Here is a 20,527-nt window from a genome sequence, read left to right as displayed (position 1 = left end):
AAAATCGCCGACTTTCGGCAAAGTCGGGTTTTATGAAACCCAACCCGATCCTAGTGTGGGATCGGCCATGCGGTCGGCGATCTTCGCGCCAAAGTCGCGTTTCGTATGACGCGTTCAGCGCCATTTCTCAGCCAATGAAGGAGGACGCAGAGTGTGGGCAGCGTGATGACATAGGTCTCGGTCCCCACCATCTTCGAGAAGGGCATGACAGTGATTGGCTTGCTTTCTGCGGCGTCACAGGGGGCATAAAGGGGCGTGCACCCCGACCGCCATCTTACTTCTGCCGATCTTAGCATAGGGAGAGATTGCTGCAGCTTCGTCAGAAGAAGGGCTATAGTTAGGGAGGGAAGATTAACCCCCAAACCGCTTGTGCTGTAGCGATTTCCACTGTCCAACACCACCTTTGTTTTGCAGGGACAGTGGAGGCTATATCTTTGTGCATCAGCTCTGTAGCTTATTAGGCTGCCTCATAAGGCTCCCTGATAGCTGCATTGCTGTTTGCACGCTTCTGTGCAAACCAACTGCTTTTTTAAAAGCAAAAATCCTGTTGCTCCTTTCTGCAGTTATCTTGTTTATTTGTCCACACTTTTGTGTGCAGCAGTCCTTTTTGTTGCTGCCATACTTGTCCTGAGATCATTGTAGGGAGATTGAAATTGTACTACAGTCCTTGGATTTTTGGCCACTTTCTGCCACTTACATAGTGTTGTGTTACACACTGGGCCTGAGTTGTGGTGCTGTCTCCCCCCCAAAAAAGTGAGATTCAAATTGTCACCAAGTGGATATACGTCAGTCCTCTTAGTTTGTTGTATATCAGCCAGCCACTTGCTGCCACTCACATTGCGTTGTTTTATACACTAGGCCTGAGTTTGGGTTCAGTCTCCCCCCAAAAAAAGTGAGATTCAAATTGTCACCAAGTGGATATACATCAGTTCTGTTTGTCGTATATCAGCCAGCCACGTTCTGCCACTTACATTGTATTGTGTTATACACTGGGCCTGAGTTGTGGTGCTGTCTCTCCAAAATAAAAAGGGAGATTTAAATTCTCATCAAGTATATATACACCTTCTACCTTGTTTTACTGTACCATATAACGGTTGTTATTTTGGTTACATTTTCCCAAAAATGAGGAAGTCTGGTGGAAGAGGCCGTGGGCGGTCGTTGCCAGCTGCTACTGATTGTGGTGGTGGAGCATCTGGTGGTAGTGGGAAAAGCAAAATAGCACCTAAGGCTGGAGGTGTTGAGCCAGCGTCATCGTCTGGCTACACAAGGCCTCAAAGGCTCCCTTATCTGGGAGTAGGAAAACAGCTTTTAAAGCCAGAGCAGCAGGAAAAAGTTTTGGCTTTCCTTGCTGACTCAGCCTCTAGCTCTTTCGCCTCCTCTTCAGAAAGTTCCAAATATAAAATCAGCGAGTCGTCAGTGGATGCTCCCGGTCAGGAACAAGACGTTTCCTTGTGTCCTTCACCCAAACCAAAAGTGAAGGATGCGTCAGGCGACACCACAGGTTACTCCATGGAACTCTTTACACATATCGTGCCTGGGTTAGAAATGGAAATTGTTAACTGCCCATTACAAGATGAATCGGACATGGAGTGCACTGATGCACAGCCACAGCTAGATTATTATGCTGTTCCATTGACTCAGATCACTACATTGCCCTTGCAGAATCTGACCCTGATGAGACTATGGTGCCCCGTCCTGAATGCTATAACACCTTACACGGTGACACAGAGGAAGGTGCACATGACATTGAAGGGGAGGTGATGGATGACCCAGTTGTTGATCCAGATTGGCAGCCATTGGGGGAAGAGGGTGCCGCTGCCAGTAGCTCAGAAGCAGAGGAGGATGATCCGCAGCAGCCATCTACATCGCAACAGCTGTCAACTGGCAGGCCCGTATCAGGCCAAAAACGTGTGTCAAAAACAAAACAGTTTTAGGACAGCGTGGCCATCCGGTGAAAGTAGCACAGCGTGCAATGCCTCAAAAGGTATTCGATAGTAGGAAGAGTGCAGTGTGGCAATTTTTTTTACCAAGATCCGAATGATCAGTCAAAAGTTATCTGTAAGAAATGCTCAAAGACCTTTAGCAAAGGGAAGAATCTTCAAAATTTAAATACAACGTGCATGCGTAGACATTTAACCAGCATGCACTTGCAAGCCTGGACTAACTACCAAGCGTCACGTACCGTTGGTGCGCCAGCTCAGAATGAAGGTAGTCAGCAACGCTATATTGCTTCCCTCACTGTAAGCCCACCGGTTAGGACACCACCAGCAGCAAATGTGGAGGTATCGTCGCAAGGCCAAAGCAGTCAGGGAATCACAAGGTTATTGGTAGGAAACACTGTATGTAGGCCAACATCAAGAATACCATCACCAACCCTCTCTCAATCCGCCATGTCCACCACCACCGCTTTTTCCACCATATGCAGCTCTCCAGTCCAGCTCACCCTACAAGAGACTCGCTAGGAAAAGAAAGTACTCATCCTCTCATCCGCGTACACAGGGTTTGAATGCCCACATAGCTAGACTAATCTCGTTAGAGATGATGCCCTACCGGTTGGTTGAAAGTGAAGCTTTCAAAGACCTGATGGCCTACGCAGTACCACACTATGACCTACCCAGTTGGCACTTCTTTGCGAGAAAAGCCATCCCAGCCCTCCACCGGCATGTCAAAGACCGCATTGTCCATGCACTGAGGCAATCAGTCAGTGGAAAGGTGCACCTTACAACAGATGCATGGACCAGTAGGCATGGCCAGGGACGTTACGTGTCCATCACGGCGCACTGGGTTAATGTGGTGGATGCAGGGTCCACTGGGGACAGCCATAGTGGGACAGTTCTGCCTAGCCCACGGTCTAGGAAACAATTGGCTGCAGGTGTTCGCCACCCCTCCTCCTCCAGAAGCGAAAGCTCGTCCACAGAGCGCAGTTGCACGACCACTCCATCCGCAGCTGCCAGTGTTGCAAACGAGGTGTCCCATTATCGAACAGCTAGTGGTAAGCATCAGCAGGCTGTGTTACAAATGAAGTGTTTGAGCGACAACAGACACACCGCGGAAGTACTGGCCGAGTACTTGCAGCAATAAACTCAGTCATGGCTGGGCAGTGTACATCTTGAGGCAGGCAAGGTAGTCAGTGATAACGGAAGGAATTTTATGGCTGCCATAGCCCTTTCAGAACTGAAACACATACCTTGCCTGGCTCACACCTTGAACCTGGTGGTGCAGTGCTTCCTGAAAAATTATCCGGGGTTACCAGCCCTGTTCCTGAAGGTGCGAAGACTTTGCTCGCACATCCGCCGGTCGCCCGTACACTCCAGCCGTATGCTGAACCATCAGCGAGCGCTGAATCTTCCCCAGCACCGCCTAATAATTGACGTTGCAACGAGGTGGAACTCCACACTGCACATGCTTGAGAGGCTGTGCGAACAGAGGCGTGCTGTAATGTATTTGTGGGAGGATACACATACACGGGTAGGCACTTGGATGGCAGACATAGAGTTGTCTGGTGTGCAGTGGTCGAAGCTACAAGACCTCTGTCAAGTCCTTCAGTGTTTTGAGGAATGCACACGGCTGGTAAGTGCAGATGACGCCATCATAAGCATGAGCATCCCACTAATGCGTCTGCTGATGCAAAGTTTGACGCACATTAAGGAGCAGGCGTCTGCAGCCGAGGAGGAGGGAAGCCTTGATGACAGTCAGCCATTGTCTGCTCAGGGAACTCTCCTGGACGAGGTGGTGGACGAAGAGGAGCAGGATGATGGGGATGAATATTTATGGGAGGAGGATGCTTCTCAGGGGGCAATAGAAACTGGTGGCGTTGCAAGGTCAGGTACAGGGTTTTTGCAGGACACAAGTGATGTTGATTTGCAAGAAAGTGCTCCTCAACCCAGCACAAGGGGTGAATTAACACCTGGAACATTGGCCCACATGGCTGAGTATACCTTGCGTATCCTAAAAAGGGACCCCCGCATTATGACAATGATGACCGATGACGATTACTGGTTGGCCTGCCTCCTGGATCCACGATATAAAGGAAAATTACAAAATATCATGCCACATGAGAACCTTGAGCAAATATTGGCTACCAAACAAGCAACTCTTGTAGACCGTTTGGTTCAGGCATTCCCAGCACACAGCGGCAGTGATGGTTCTCACACGAGCCGTAGTGGGCAACATGGCAGAGGAGTTAGAGGTGCACAAATCCGAAGTGGCGTTGGACGGAGGGGTTTTATGACCAGGTTGTGGAGTGATTTCGCAATGACTGCTGACACGACAGGTACTGCTGCATCGATTGAAAGTGACAGGAGACAGCATTTTTCCAGTATGGTTACGAAATACTTTTCCGCCCTTATCGATGTTCTCCCTCACAGGTCATTCCCCTTTGATTACTGGGCATCTAAAATAGACACCTGGCCTGAATTGGCAGAATATGCATTACAGGAGCTCGCATGCCCAGCTGCTAGTGTGTTATCAGAAAGAGTATTCAGTGCTGCTGGTTCAATACTGACCGAAAAAAGGACACGTCTGGCTACCCGAAATGCTGATGATCTACCCTTCATTAAAATGAACCAATCATGGATTTCAAATTATTTGGCCCCACCATCCCCTGCTGACACGTAGCTTGCATGAAAAATGTCTTGCTTTTGGCCTCCTCTTACTGACTTCTCCAATTCCTCCATTTGCAGCTACTGAATGTCCACCATAGGGCATTTTTATACCTCCCTAAATGGGCTGACTCCCCCCCACAGGACCGTCGTCACCACCTGGCGCAAGCACCCGTGCGAGTGCCGTTTGCCTGGACAGGTGGGTGGGCCCACTCTTGGGCGACGGCACTGGCACAGGGTTCCTCATAGTACAATGAAGTTTCTCTGACGGTGGTGGTGCACAACCAACGTCAGACACACCGTCGTAATATGAGGGGCCCTGTGCCAGTACCGCCGCTCACGAGAGTGTCCCCCCCCCCCCCCCCAGCTCGAACAGTGCTCTACCACTTGCAATACTTACCTCTCCCTGCTCCACCACTGTGTGGTCTGTGCTGTTAAATCCTTCAATGGCACTGTCAATACAAATTTGTTGAAATGATAGATGATAGTTAAAATATACAGGGGCCCTGGCCTCCATTTAGACCAGTTAATACTTTGTGCCTACTACTATCACTGTCTGCTACTCAGCAGAGGAGCCCACCCCTGTACCTAGCTATGCCACCTGGTTATTTATGAAAAAAATTTTGGCAGACATTTAGCCTACTTTATTATTAGGGCCTACTCACTGTGTCAGCCACTCCTTACAATTGTCCTCCGCTGAACAAAGCAACGCCGGCAGTTTAGTCCTGTTACCAATTTTGAACTGCTTTTAGCCTACTTACTTATTTGGGCCTACTCACTGTGTCAGCCTCTCATTACAGTTGTCCTCCGCTGAACAAAGCAATGCCGCCTGGTTAGTCCTTTTACCAATTTTGAACTGCTTTTAGCCTACTTACTTATGTGGGCCTACTCACTGTGTCAGCCTCTCATTACAGTTGTCCTCCGCTGTACAAAGCAATGCCGCCTGGTTAGTCCTGTTACCAATTTTGAACTGCTTTTAGCCTACTTACTTATTTGGGCCTACTCACTGTGTCAGCCTCTCATTACAGTTGTCCTCCGCTGAACAAAGCAATGCTGCCAGTTTAGTCCTGTTAACAATTTTGAACTGCATTTAGCCCACTTTATTATTTGGGCCTACTCACTGTGTCAGCCTCTCATTACAGTTGTCCTCCGCTGAACAAAGCAATGCCGCCTGTTTAGTCCTGTTACCAATTTTGAACTGCATTTAGCCCACTTTTATTTTGGCCTATATCTGTGTTTCCTCCTGATCCTGCCCATTGCCCAGCCACTGCTAGATGAGTCTGCTGGTACATTGTCCCAGACCACTACATTCCCCTTGCACTCTACACAGCCAGAATCTGACCCTGCTGAAAGTGGGGTTCCCCTTCCCGCATACTATACCACCTTACACGGGGACAAAGAGGAAGGTGCAGATGAAAGTGCAGGTTCCTTCATCAGGTGGGGGGGGCATACTCGTTGGTGACGTCACTGGCACAGGGCCCCTCATAGTACGCAAAAGTGTCTCTGCCGGTGGGAGGCGCCACCCGCCGTCAAACACACCGCCGTACTATGAGGGGCCCTGTGCCAGTGCCAATGCCAACGAGTGGGCCCCTACTGCTTGCTCAGGATCACAGCACTTCCAAAGTTGAAATACTTACCTCTCCCTGCTCCACCGCCGTCACGTATTCTGTGTTTCCTGGGCCCACGAAAAACTTGAGCCAGCCCTACCCCTCCACAACTTTAGCCAAATGACCCCTAGTTTTCAATGCCTAACTATTATTATAAAGTAAATTAAGATTGACAAGCTTCAGTAATAAGAATTGATGTTTTGGGCATTAAAATGGGCACTGTAGGTGTTTTCCTGTCCTCCACTCTCTGCCGACTTTGATTCCCCATTGACTTGCATTGGGTTTCGTGTTTCAGTCGGCCCCCGACTTTACGCAATAATCGGCCGATTTCACCCGACCCGACTTTTAACAAAGTCGGGTTTCGCGAAACCCGACTCGATCCTAAAAAAGTAAAAGTCGCTCAACTCTAGAGTTGAGTGTATCATTGGTTTCTCAGCGGCCACATTTTCCTGAAGCCGAGGGCCGCCGAGATCTCAATCTGCACGGCCTCCGGCGACCAATTTCTTGAAGCCGAAGGCCGCCGAGATCTCAAATCTGCGCAAGCGCTGCCTCCGGCGGCCATTTTCCTGAAGCCCACAGCCTGAGGAAAATGGAGCGTGAGAGGCCCTGTTGAGATCTCTGTCCGTGCCTCCTGCGGCCCACTGCTTCAGGAAGATGGCCGCAGGAAAACCGATGATGCACTCCGCATTGCTCACCGTCGACACCGAGCTTCAACATCGCCACACTTCTGCCACCGACGGTTCCCTGAGGAACGGGCGCTGCTACGCCACTGCCGCAACCCCCTCAGTAAGCCTGCGTTCAGACTATAAGACACATCCCCCATTTTACTCCCAAATTTTCTGAGGAAAAAGTGCATCTTATAGTCCGAAAAATATGGTAATTCTAGCAAATATTTATCTCGCTACGCTGTTTACTGATTGGATTAATTCTTTTTATATATTGTTCGGGCGAATCTGAACACGGCAATACCAAATATGTGTATATTTGATTTTTTTTATTGTTTTATTTTGAATGGGGCAAAAGGGGGTGATTTAAACTTATATTTTTTTATTTAATATTTTTAAAAACTTTTTTTTATTTATACTTTTGACTTGCTTCAATGGGAGGCTAGAAGCTGCAGTTGTCCGATCGCCCCTGCTACATAGAGCAGGGTTGCAGCCCTGCTCTATGTAGCAGTTCTGCTCACTTGCTATGAGCTCCGACCACCAGGAGCGGCGCTCATAGTGAACCAGCAATGACAACTAATGATGAGCGAGTGTACTCGTTGCTCGGGTTTTCCCCGAGTATTTGTAACTGCTCGGAGATTTAGTTTTTGTTGACGCAGCTGCATGATTAACGGCTGCTAGCCAGCCTGAGTACATGTGGGGGTTGCCTGGTTGCTAGGGAATCCCCACATGTATTCAAGCTGTCTATCGGCTGTAAATCATGCAGCTGAGGCAACGAAAACTAAATCTCCGAGCAGTTACAAATACTCGGAGACCACCCGAGCATGGTCGCTCATCACTAATGACAACCATACGGGTCTCCTGCTGACCCCGGGTTGTCATGCCAACCCATCGGCGACCCGCGGTTATGTGACACAGGCACCGCTAGGAGGTAATGACGTGCTTCCTGCACAAGCATGCTAAATGCCGCTGTCAGCGTTTGACAGTGGCATTTAACATGATAACAGCCATGGGTGAATTGCGATTCCACCTGCGGCTGTCTCGGGCACATGTCAGCTCATCAGATCATAGGGTTTGTTCACTATCATAGTTAGGAATGGCCAAATGATGCAAATTTCACAACTTTATAAAAACCCAGCCTGGGTTCTTCTAAGCCGCTGCCTAGCACTCTGAAAATGGTGGAGGTCCACAAAGTAGAAGGCTGTAAGAAGATAGTAAAGCGTTTTCAAGTTGCCCTTTCCTCAGTTTAAAATGTAATTCGGAAATGGCAGTTTATCAGGAACAACTGAGATCAAAATAAGGGCTGGAAGACCAAGCAAAATTTCAGTCAGAGCTGCTCGTAGGATTGCTAGAGAGGCAAATCAGAATCCCCGCTTGACTGCAAAAGACCATCAGAACGATGTAGCAGACTCTGGAGTTGTGGTACATTGTTCAACTGATCAGACACCCCTGCACAAATATGGCCTTCATGGAAGAGTCATCAGAAGAAAACCTCTCCTGTGTCCCCACCATAAAATTCAGCATCAGAATTATGCAAAAGAACATCTAAACAAGCCTGATGCATTTTGGAAACCAGTCTTGTGGACCGATGAGAATAAAATAGAACTCTTTGGCCTCAATGATCAAAGGTATGTGTGGAGAAAAATAGGGCAGTGAATTTCAGGAAAAGAACATCTTGCCAATTATTAATCATGGAGGTGGAAAAATCATGATTTGGGGTTGTGTAGCAACCAATGGCACAGGGAACGTTGGGGAAGAGGGAAGAATGGATTCATTGAAATTTCAATAGATTCTTGATGCAAACATAACACCATCTGTAAAAAAAAATAAAAAGCTGAAGTTGAAAAGAGGATGGCTTCTACAAATGGATAATGGTCCTAAACACATGTAAAAGTTCACAATAGATGACCTTAAAAGGCACAAGTTGAAGGTTTTACAATGGCCCTCACAGTCCCCTGATCTGAACATCATTGATAATCTGTGGCTAGACCTCAAAATAGTAGAGGATGCAAGACGACCCTAGAATCTCACAGAACTGGAAGAATTCTCCAAGGAAGAATGGATAAAAATCCCTCAAACAAGAACTGAAAGACTCTTGTCTGGCTACAAAAAGCATTTACAAGCTGTGACACTTTCAAAAGGGGTGCTACTAAGTACTAACCATGCAGGGTGCTCAAACTTTTGCATCTACCCATTTTCCTTTTTGTAATTTTTAAAATGTATAAGATGAATATATATATTTTTTTTTTGCGAAAATATATTTTTTTTTTGCTAAAATATAGAGGAAATTTGTCATCATTAACTTTAGGCCTTTTAGAGATCATTACTACTTCAACTTGCTTAACTGCTCACAATAACCGTTATTTGGACCAGGGGTGCCCAGACTTTTACATGCACTGTATTAATTGTCAGATGCGCAGTAATGCTGAGTTAGCAAGTATGGGCACAATATCAATATTGTATTTAGACCACAATGGAAGGGATGCTTGCAGTGATGGATATTAAAATCATAAGTGCCAGTCCACATGGGGCAGATACAGAGAATATTCCGGTAGCTTCATTGTGGGTGAGATTTTAAAGGGGTAATTTGGAACCACTCATTTCTGCCTCAAAAGTCAGCGGTGTAGATGGTTACCACTGCCCAAGACACGTGGATGATCGGCAGGTATCATGCACATGTCCTCTTCATTAAAATATGTGCAGGTCGTAACGTAAACATCACTCACTTCTAATGAAAAAACGCCTTTAAGAAATTATCAATTGACCTGTGTTGTGGATCTTTACCTTTTGCAATGCACAGGGGCGAAATCTGGAGTATTAAATTGCAATCTTTACAGCTATCAAATCCTTATTGGCAGCCACGAATATCCCACATATGTTTACAATGGTCACTGATTAAATCCAGGCATACTACCAAAATAAAGAGCTTTTCCATCTTTCTACCTCCAAGGAAAAACATATCATCTCCAGTCAGTGGGGTGTGTAGTTTAAAAAAAAAAGACGCCGTAACTGATGCATGGCCATTTCTCCAGTTTTGATGCGGTTTATTCTGAGGTTTCTTAACAATCAATGACGCACAATGGCAAATCCAGAGGAAGAAAAATATGCACCAAATTGTGCAAATTTGTGGATTAGTCTAAAATTAAAAACATCAAATGGTACTAAAGCAGTTTTTACGTGAGATGTCTGACGTTCAGTTGGTAGACGGCTATTAATCCTCACTTATCAGCAGCAATTTCAGCACTTGTACCCTTAAGCCCCCCATACATATTAGAATACTGTTGGCTGAACCCACCAATATCGACAGGTTGGACCAATAGTCTAATGTAATTGTCCGGGGAGGTAAGGATCCAGCATGCCTTTTTTCCCAATCATTTTGTTCTCCTGCAAATAAACCTCCACCGGAGACGTCTGCTGGCAGCTCTTCTAAAGAAAAGTCTTCTGTGTCTGGGAGGGACAGCCGAGAGCTGGTGGACAAACCATTGTTGGGTGGACCACCATCTAACATCATCGGGGTTTTTCTTGCACAACTACACTGCTCAATAAAAATAAAGGGAACACTAAAGGTACCGTCACATTAAGCGACGCTGCAGCGATAGCGACAGCGATGCCGATCGCTGCAGCGTCGCTGTTTGGTCGCTGGAGAGCTGTCACACAGACCGCTCTCCAGCAACCAACGATGCCGAGGTCCCCGGGTAACCAGGGTAAGCATCGGGTTGCTAAGCGCAGAGCCGCGCTTAGTAACCCGATGTTTACCCTGGTTACCAGCGTAAAAGTTAAAAAAACAAACAGTACATACTCACCAGCGCGTCCCCCAGCCTCTGCTTCCTGACACTGACTGAGCTCCGGCCCTAACAGCACAGCGGTGACGTCACCGCTGTGCTTTCACTTTCAGTTTAGGGCCGGCGCTCAGTAAGTGTCAGGAAGCAGAGGCTGGGGGACGCGCTGGTGAGTATGTACTGTTTGTTTTTTTAACTTTTACGCTGGTAACCAGGGTAAACATCGGGTTACTAAGCGCGGCCCTGCGCTTAGTAACCCGATGTTTACCCTGGTTACCAGTGTAAAATATCGCTGGTATCCTTGCTTTTGCTGTCAAACACAGCGATACACGGCGACCTAGCGACCAAATAAAGTGCAGACCTTCTAGCAGCGACCAGCAATTTCACAGCGGGATCCAGATCGCTGCTGCGTGTCAAATACAGCGATATCGCTATCCAGGTCGCTGCAACGTCACGGATCGCTGGCGATATCGCCTAGTGTGACGGTACCTTTAAACACCACAAGTTAACTCCAAGTCAATCACACTTCTTTGAAATCAACCTGTCCAATTATGAAGCAATTTATCCTGCTGTTGTGCAAATGGAACATACAACAGACAGAAATTATAGGCAATTAGAAAGAGAACCCCTAGAAAATGGTGGTTCTGCAGGTGGTGACCACAGACCATTTCTCTGTTCTCATCCTTTTTGTCTGTTTTGGTCATTTTTGCATTTTGTCGTTCTCTCCCCTAAAGGTACTGTAAAGTAGCATGAGGTGGTGTCTACAACTCACAGAAATTGCTCATGTAGTGCATCTCATCCAGGATGGCACATCAATGTGAGCCGTAGCAAGAAGGGTAGCTGTGTCTATCAGCACAATGTCCAGAGCATGGAGCAGATACCAGGAGATTTGGAAGGGACCGTAGGAGAGCAACAACCCAGCAGCAGGACCGATACCTCCTCCTTTGTGCAAGGAGGAGCAGTGTCAGAGTCTTGCAAAATAACCTCCATCAGACCATGAAATATTTGTGTCTGCTCAAACTGTCAGAAACTGACTCCATGAGGGTGGTTTGAGGGCCCGACGTCCACAAGCGGGTGTTGAGCTTACAGCCCAACACCGTGCAGGGTGATTGGCATTTGCAGAGAACACCAAGATTGGCAGATTCGACATTGGCGCCCTGTGCTCTTCACAGATGAGAGCAGGTCCATACTGAGCACATATGACAGAGTCTGGAGAACTACAATATCCTACAGCATGACCGCTTTGGCAGTGGGTTAGTAATCGTGTGGGGTAGCATTTCTTTGGAGGGCTGCACAGCCCTCCTTGTGCTAGCCAGAGGTACCCTGACTGCTATTAGGTACTGGCAGACCCATTGTGAGACCATATGCAGGTGCAGTGGGCCCTGGGTTCCTTCTGATGCATGACTTTGCTAGTCCTCCTGTAGCTGAAGTGTGTCAGTAGTTCATGCATGATGAAGGCACTGATGCTATGGACTGTTCTGCCTATTCCCCAGATCTGAAACCAGTCAAGCACATTTGTGAAAGCCGGCACACTCCATGTATCCAGGTTCCCTCTACAGCTTATTCGGTAAGCGCTATAGCTTGCCAAATAAGCGGGGACCCGAAGAAATTCGCTCATCTCTAATCATGTCTCGTTCCATCCACCAATGCCACGTTGCACCACAGATTGTCCAGAAGTTGACTGATAATTTAATCCAGGTTTCGCAGGAGATTGTTCAGGAGAACATCCACCGCCTCATCAGTAGCATGCCCAGGCATTGTAGGGAAGTCATACTAACACACGGAGGCCACACACAATACTGAGCATCAATTTCTTGTTTTCAGGCATTTCCGCTGAAGTTGGATCAGCCTGTAATTTGATTCTCCACTTTGATTTTGAGTATCATTCCAAATCCAGACCTACATGGGATATTCATTTTGATTTACATTGATCATTTTCGTTTTATTGTTTTCAACACATTCCACTATGTAATGAATAAAGATTTGCAACTGGAATATTTCATTCAGTGATATCTAGGATGTGGGATTTTACTGTTCCCTTTCATTTTTTGAGCAGTGTATATTAGTGTTGCGCTTCAACTGTAGAAAGAAAAAACAGATGGGTGCCATGCGATTCAACAGTCAATTACATTGATGTCACGTGTAACCTACAGCCAAAAATTTAGCATGGTGGCCAACGTGACTCGATTGTCAATCATTAGATGTGACATCGTCATCATCACAAAATGAGCCGAATCCTTGTGTAGCCCAGATCAAAACCTGGTGTTGAGAAGCCACATAACCCATGGGCCTTGTTCACATGTCCACAAAAAGAATCTATTTATCCATCTTTGATCTAAGTGTCCGTCACTCGTTTTCTTTGTATGTAAAAAAAATGTCAATTTCGACCAGTTAGTGAGAAATAGATGGCATGTGGGTGCTTTCCATTATTTTTTTTTAATTTTGAACCAATTCACTAGAATGGGCAGATTTGGTCCAAAAATACGACAAAAAGAAAAAGTTTCCTTTTTTTCTGTAAATTATTCTGCAAAATTAAAAAAAACGGATGTGTGTAACGACCCATTTATTTTAATGTGTTCATGTGCTAAACCCTAAAGTAAAAGGGACGACAAGTAAGAATGTGTGAACGAAGCCTCAGGAAAAGTAGTGGTTTCCAGCTATTGAGCCCCACTGCAAATGCTGTAAGGTCAAGGGAACATGTAGAGTATTTGAAGAATTTGTTTTTGCCTCGCCTTATAAATACTGCACGGGGCCTAAGTGCACCACCTAATGGAAAGGCATGGGATGTCAATGCTTGGGACGAAGCAACTATTGACCTCCTTAATTAACAGTTTCACTGAATGCCACACTCCAAATGCCCGCAATCCAATGCCCTTGGCTGTTGAACACAGTGCCCCTTCCTTACCTGGGCAGCAAATGCCATTACTGATATCATGAACCAGCAATCAATGGTTCATAGCAGTTGCTCAGGTAACACAATGAGTACTGTGACTGTCACGGTTGGCGCTATGGCCAGTACTGTTGGCGCTGTGCCTGATACTGTTGGCACCATGACTGGTGCTTTTGGCTCTGGATGCTTCTGGTACTGTGCCCAATACTGTTGACCCTGTGGCTGTCTCTCTGCCCGATACTGATGGGGACTATGGCTGTCACTATTGGTACTGTGCCCAATACTGTTGCTGCTCTGGCTGTCTCTGTGCCCGATACTGTTGGCACTGTGGCTGTCTCTGTGCCCGATACTGTTGGCGCCATGGCTGTCACTATTGGCACTGTGCCTGATACTGTTGGCGCTGTGGCTGTCTCTTCCCAATACTGTCGGTGCCGTGGCTGTGACTGTTGGCACTGTGGCTGTCTCTGTGCTCGATACTATTGGCACTGTGCCTGATACTGTTGGTGCTGTGGCTATCTCTTCCCAATACTGTCGGTGCTGTGGCTGTTGGCACTATGGCTGTCTCTGTGCTCGATACTATTGGCACTGTGCCTGATACTGTTGGTGCTGTTGCTCTCATGGTTAGCACTATGGCCGATACTGTTGGCGCTGTGGCTGTCTCTGTGCCCGATACTGTTGGTGCTGTGGCTGTCACTATTGGCACTGTGCCCGATACTGTTGGTGCTGTGGCTGTCACTATTGGCACTGTGCCTGATACTGTTGGCGCTGTGGCTGTCACTATTGGCACTGTGCCTGATACTGTTGGCGCTGTGGCTGTCACTATTGGCACTGTGCCTGGTACTGTTGGCGCTGTGGCTGTCTCTGTGCCCGATACTGTGGGCGCTGTGGCTGTCTCTGTGCTCGATACTGTTTGCGCTGTGGCTGTCACTATTGGCACTGTGCCTGATACTGTTGGCGCTGTGGCTGTCACTATTGGCACTGTGCCTGGTACTGTTGGCACTGTGGCTGTCTCTGTGCCCGATACTGTGGGCGCTGTGGCTGTCTCTGTGCTCGATACTGTTTGCGCTGTGGCTGTCACTATTGGCACTGTGCCTGATACTGTTGGCGCTGTGGCTGTCTCTTCCCAATACTGTTGGTGCTGTGGCTGTCTCTGTGCTCGATACTATTGGCACTGTGCCTGATACTGTTGGCGCTGTGGCTGTCACTATTGGCACTGTGCCTGATACTGTTGGCGCTGTGCCTGTCTCTTCCCAATACTGTTGGTGCTGTGGCTGTCTCTTTGCTCGATACTATTGGCACTGTGCCTGATACTGTTGGTGCTGTGGCTGTCACTATTGGCACTGTGCCCGATACTGTTGGTGCTGTGGCTGTCTCTTCCCAATACTGTTGGTGCTGTGGCTGTCTCTGTGCTCGATACTATTGGCACTGTGGCTGTCACTATTGGCACTGTGCCCGATACTGTTGGTGCTGTGGCTGTCTCTTCCCAATACTGTTGGTGCTGTTGCTGTCTCTTTGCTCGATACTATTGGCACTGTGGCTGTCACTATTGGCACTGTGCTTGATACTGTTGGCGCTGTGGCTGTCATGGTTAGCACTATGGCTGATACTGTTGGCGCTGTGGCTGTCTCTGTGCCTGATACTGTTGGTGCTGTGGCTGTCACGGTTGGCACTATGCCCGATACTGTTTGGCGCTGTGGCTGTCTCTGTGCCTGATACTATTGATACTGTGGCTGTCACTATTGGCACTGTGCCCGATACTGTTGGCGCTGTGGCTGTCTCTGTGCCCGATACTGTGGGCGCTGTTAGCACTATTGGTTCTGCTGGCATTGTGCCTGGCACTGTTACCTTTAAGGCCAGTTTTAAACTTAGACCATACTGATACATGTGCTGGGTACTATGAAATGGATTCAGTGCCCGGAAGGAGCTTCACCCTGTCCCTTTCTAATGCCATGAGGGAATATGACTCTATGAGCACATACAACCCTTGTAAGGGCAAAACTTTATTCTTTTTTTTCCCCCCTCTCTGAACAGATCATCAGAATGGCAGAATCTAGGTGCAAGTGCTGTCGGGAAATGTAGTCTTAGGATTTTATCAGCGCCTGCCAAAATGCTTGTCACGAGCCACGCACAAACTACATTTCCCAGAAAGCCTCGAGGTCCCCCACAATGCTAATTAGGCTTCTATTCTTCTCCTCTATTAGCAGAGGGTAATGACTTTCTCTCGGTAGGGGCGGACACTCTGTCTCTTACTGGAAATATCTAAGCGGTTTTGTCTAAAAGCTTATTAGCAAAAGAGATCGGTGAGGCCGCGGAGGCTCTCGGGTAATATAGTTCGCTTTTTTAATTCAGGCATCGCCGATAGCTAGTCAAGGACTACAATTCCCAGACACGAAAGCCAAAGTCGCCTCTCGCAATAGCTGACGGGATTTGTAGTAGGCTGTCTAATAGACGTCAGTTACAAATAACGAGGCGGGGGACTACATGTCCCAGATAACACCGCTGAGTGGCTGGAGGGAAAGTGGGGCGTAGTGTTAAGAGCTGCCGAAGAAGAAGGCGATTAAGATGGCGGCGTGTGCCGCGCAGGGACTGTGCCCCCGCACCCAGCTCGTGTGAGGCCGCACCGGTCTCCGCTCTCGGTCTCTTCTCGTCCTTCGCGTTCTCGCTCCTCGTTTAATCCGGGTTTCCTCCCCGTAGTCCGGCACTATGGGGGTGCAGGGCTTCCAGGAGTTCCTGGAGAAGCGCTGCCCGGGGGCGGTGGTGCCCGTCGACCTGCTGAAGTTAGCGCGGACGGTGGCCCGGCAGCAGCACCGTGCGGGCCTGTCCCCCGGGGGTTACCCGCCTCCTCCGCCCGCACAGGCTCCGTCCCCGGCGGCGCCGCCTCCTCCTCCGCCGCCTCCCTGCCGGGTCCTGGTGGATGCGGACTCCGCTCTCCAGCGCCTCTATGGCGGCTACCAGACGGACTGGGTGTGCGGGGGCCAGTGGAACGCCATGCTGGGCTACCTGGCGGCGCTGTCTCAGGCCTGTCTGTACCAGGGCGGCCTGGAGCTGGTGGCCATGTTCAACGGCACGCTGGCCAAGGAGCGGCTGCCCGAGTGGGCCCGGCGGGCACAGGGCGAGCGGCAGACGGCACAGCTCATTGTCAGCCACGTTGGAAACAAGGGCACCCCGCCCCCCCGGGCCTGGTTCCTGCCGCCCGCCTGCCTGGCACACTGCATCCGCCTGGCCATGATCCGCTTCAGAGTGAAGGTAACAGGACTGTGCCCACCTGTACTCGCCCCGAGTCATGCCACCACCTCCCCTAATGCATGCCCTCCTCATGGGCCCGGTGCCAGGCTAGGTGGCCAAGTGGCATCAGGCTCGTGCATTGTGCCACACCAGATCAGTTGTTATGACAACAGTTTTGCCCATTATGCCACACAAGCGCTATACAAGAGCGGTGGCAACATCCTAATATCATCAGTCTCCGCTCACATGCCCAGTACAAAGATGGCGAGCCAATGGTTCTAAAGGGTGACGGCGGACTAATTGTTTTCCCCATTATAGACCTGAAAGTAAGCAATTTTCTAAGCCGATCTTTCATTGGACGGATCGATCCTGGGATAGAAGATGGCAGTTGGTGATCTTTTAAATTCCGTAGTGGGAGGAGCTAATTGAACTAACATTCCGCGAGTCGTGAGGCGACAGTTTGAATGGACAAATTTAAAAATTCAAACTGGTTTCCGCTGGCAACCGATCAGTTCCTAATAGAATCTTTGAACCCCTCTAGTATTCTGGGCATGTGCAGCAGCTGTGGTGGCCATCCTTTGATTCGTTTCCCATAGATTTCATTGTTAGAGGCAAAAAATGACCTGTGCGAAAACCATTTTTGCGCTGTACAAAAAGTCACCATTTTTAGGAAACCTAAAAGCGCATTAAGATATAAACGGATCCTGTATTTTCTTTTATGTTCACCAAACTGATCCCTCTAAAAAAATAATAATAATAATAAACAAAAAGAAATAGAAATAAAAACTGACTTGTGAATAGAGCCTTAGTCATTGCATGGCAAAAGTTAACACCACTTATCTCCGTAACAAAAAATTCAGGGTTTTTACAGGATTGGTTTTATTTTTTGTAGAAATGGACTGAAATTAAAGGGCATTTGTCAGCAGGTTTTTACTACCTAGAGCAGCATAATGTAGAGGCATGAGATCCTGATTCCAACGATGTCTCGTTTACTAGGTGCTGCAGTTGTGTTAAAATCCTTGCTTTCACTGCTGTAGATCTAGCAGAGCTGAGAATGCTGAGCTGTGTAATCCTGCCCACACCTCTGATTGGCAGCCTTCTATGTACACTGTGCATTGACAGCTGCCAATCTGTGGTGGGGATGTGGCTGGACCAGGAGGCACCCCACCTAGTCCTGTAGTGATGATCTCTTGCTGATAAATCACTTATTTTATTGAAACTGCAAGACGCAGCCTAGTAAGTGACACATCCTTGGAATCATGGTCTCTGCCTCTACACTATGCTGCTCTCAGATTACATAGAAAATGCTGCTGACAGATTCCCTTTAATGAAATTAGTATTCCTTATCTCTTGAATATTCCTGATTGCTCAGCCGTAAGTGATATGACCACTGCAGCCAATTGAGAGCCATAGCGCTAGTGTGACATGACGGCAAAATCATCACTTCTGGCCAGGTGGATATAACTGCAATAATGCATACATTTAAGTAAAAAAAGGAAAAATCCCCCAAATGGAGAGCTTTTTTTCTTTGTAAGGGCTTTTGGGAAAAATAAGAAAAAGTAGGCAGTGTATAGGTTATAAAGTGAATGAGCATTACTTGCCCCGAGTCCACCAGTACTGATAGTGATGTCCCATCCATCAGTCAGGTGGCTGCTGCAGCCAATCACTAGCTTCAGTGACGTACATGCAGTGAATAGTTGAGCATGCCCATTACTGCTCTGAAAGGAAGTAAATAGTCGAGCATGCCCACTACTGCTCCCAAAGTAAGTGAATAGTCGAGCATGCCCACTACTGCTCCCAAAGTAAGTGAATAGTCGAGCATGCCCACTACTGCTCCCAAAGGAAGTGAATAGTCGAGCATGCCCACTACTGCTCCGAAAGGAAGTGAATAGTCGAGCATGCCCACTACTGCTACCAAAGGAGGTGAATAGTCGAGCGTGCCCACTACTGCTCCCAAAGGAAGTGAATAGTCGAGCATGCCCACTACTGCTCCCAAAGGAAGTGAATAGTCGAGCATGCCCACTACTGCTCCCAAAGGAAGTGAATAGTCGAGCATGCCCACTACTGCTCCCAAAGGAAGTGAATAGTCGAGCATGCCCACTACTGCTCCCAAAGGAAGTGAATAGTCGAACATGCCAACTACTGCTCCCAAAGGAAGTGAATAGTCGAGCATGCCCACTACAGCTACCAAAGGAGGTGAATAGTCGAGCATGCCCACTACTGCTCCCAAAGGAAGTGAATATTCGAGCATGCCCACTACTGCTCCCAAAGGAAGTGAATAGTCGAGCATGCCCACTACTGCTCCCAAAGGAAGTGAATAGTCGAGCATGCCCACTAAAGCTCCCAAAGGAAGTGAATAGAGCTGTTGTCCAGCCCCTGTTGTCATTGGTGGAGTCCCATGATTATACATTTATCACCAATTTGGAAGATGACACTTAAGTTGCCAAAAGTAAAAATATCAGTTTATCACATCACAAGTGAGTTCCAAAATGGACGAGGCGCTGTGGTCAGGGTGCGCGATACTAGGTCAGTAGAATGCAATAAACATACAAATTTCTTCCAGATAAAGTTCCATGTGCCAGAATACGTAGCCCCACACACAATGAAGCCTGATAAACATGAACCATGCTAGAAATAACCTATTCCGGGAGGTCTCCAGCCGCGATGGGTAATCGTCTGGTGGCCATCCTGGTCCGGGTGGCTTATTTCTAGCTTGTTGTCACTGTGCATTGTAACATTGTTCCTTTGGCATGTATAGGCGTAATTGTACGCTGTTTGTGGCACAGGTACTGTGTCCTGATGTGCCCCCCTCAGCCTGCCGATGCCACCGTGTTCTATGTGGCCCTTGCAGCTAATATTCAATAATGGTTTTCTATGAGAGTAGAAAATCCTGGCAGATGGAGCAGCGCTGCAATACCAGGTCCAGCCCCTGGACAAGAGTGGTGCTGTTTCTGTCGGAGAGCAGCCATGTTTTTTCTTAACTTTAAACCATTTTAATTGAGTGACCAATTCCGGGCGACTTGTGTGGTAAAAACCAGCGGCTGGACTTTAGTACGTGCCCATGTAATACTGCCTGATCTCTGACTGTGATTACACCCCTGTCCTACGAGGCCGCCAGCCTGGCCTTCTGGGTGACTGAAAGTGATGTGCTGTTGTCACAAGAAAGTACATAACTGTCCAGTCCCATGTAAATAAACACTGAAAGGGTTAACTTGTGGGGTCCAACATTGTTGGGGTATACAGGTGTCATAGGTAGAGTCCCCCCTCTGTGAGCTCAGTGGGGATGGACGATTTTGTTAGCGGGCACTGATTGACTTACAGTATTTAGCTGGCGGCGGTGTCAAGGAGGCATTTAGAGGGCATTTATTTGTAGCAACACTTTTGATAAGGTGACGAGCGAGCAGTGGTTAACTCCTGATCAGTACATGACTACATAACAGGAGAGTAGAGGGTCATGCAAAATTGGCATAAACAGAATGGCACACACTACATGGGGTACCATCCATCATGGCAGCTCCAACAGTGGGAGGCTAGTACATGTCATTCGAGAAATGCTGGATTATCTCATAGACCAGTGGATGCTAGCAATGAGGGCTCGTGAGCTGAAGTGACACTACAACTCTCAGCATGCTATGGCAGCCACAGGCTGAACCGTGTGGAGCAGCGATTATTTTGGCAGCCCTATGCGGCCTCAGGAGGCACGGCACTAATTATTGTGGCTTGGCCGGCAGCTCACCTTTTATTAGGTTGGCTTTGTACT

At 48.0% G+C, this 20,527-nt stretch overlaps 1 protein-coding gene across 2 annotated transcripts in view; it reads left to right on the top strand.

The window, feature by feature from the left end:
* Positions 1–16,098: 16,098 nt before the first annotated feature.
* Positions 16,099–20,527, top strand: part of FAM120C (family with sequence similarity 120 member C) — a 36,426-nt gene continuing 31,997 nt past the window's right edge. For both annotated transcript variants that reach the window (XM_077283912.1, XM_077283911.1), the window contains exon 1: positions 16,099–16,788. In XM_077283912.1, the coding sequence (XP_077140027.1) occupies positions 16,246–16,788 (543 nt within the window). In that variant the 5' untranslated portion in view covers positions 16,099–16,245. The remainder of the gene's footprint in view (positions 16,789–20,527) is intronic.

The sequence above is a fragment of the Ranitomeya variabilis genome, chromosome 2 (assembly GCF_051348905.1).
Source record: "Ranitomeya variabilis isolate aRanVar5 chromosome 2, aRanVar5.hap1, whole genome shotgun sequence".
NCBI classification, from domain to species: Eukaryota; Metazoa; Chordata; class Amphibia; order Anura; family Dendrobatidae; genus Ranitomeya; species Ranitomeya variabilis.
This window is presented reverse-complemented; position numbering and strand designations above follow the sequence as displayed.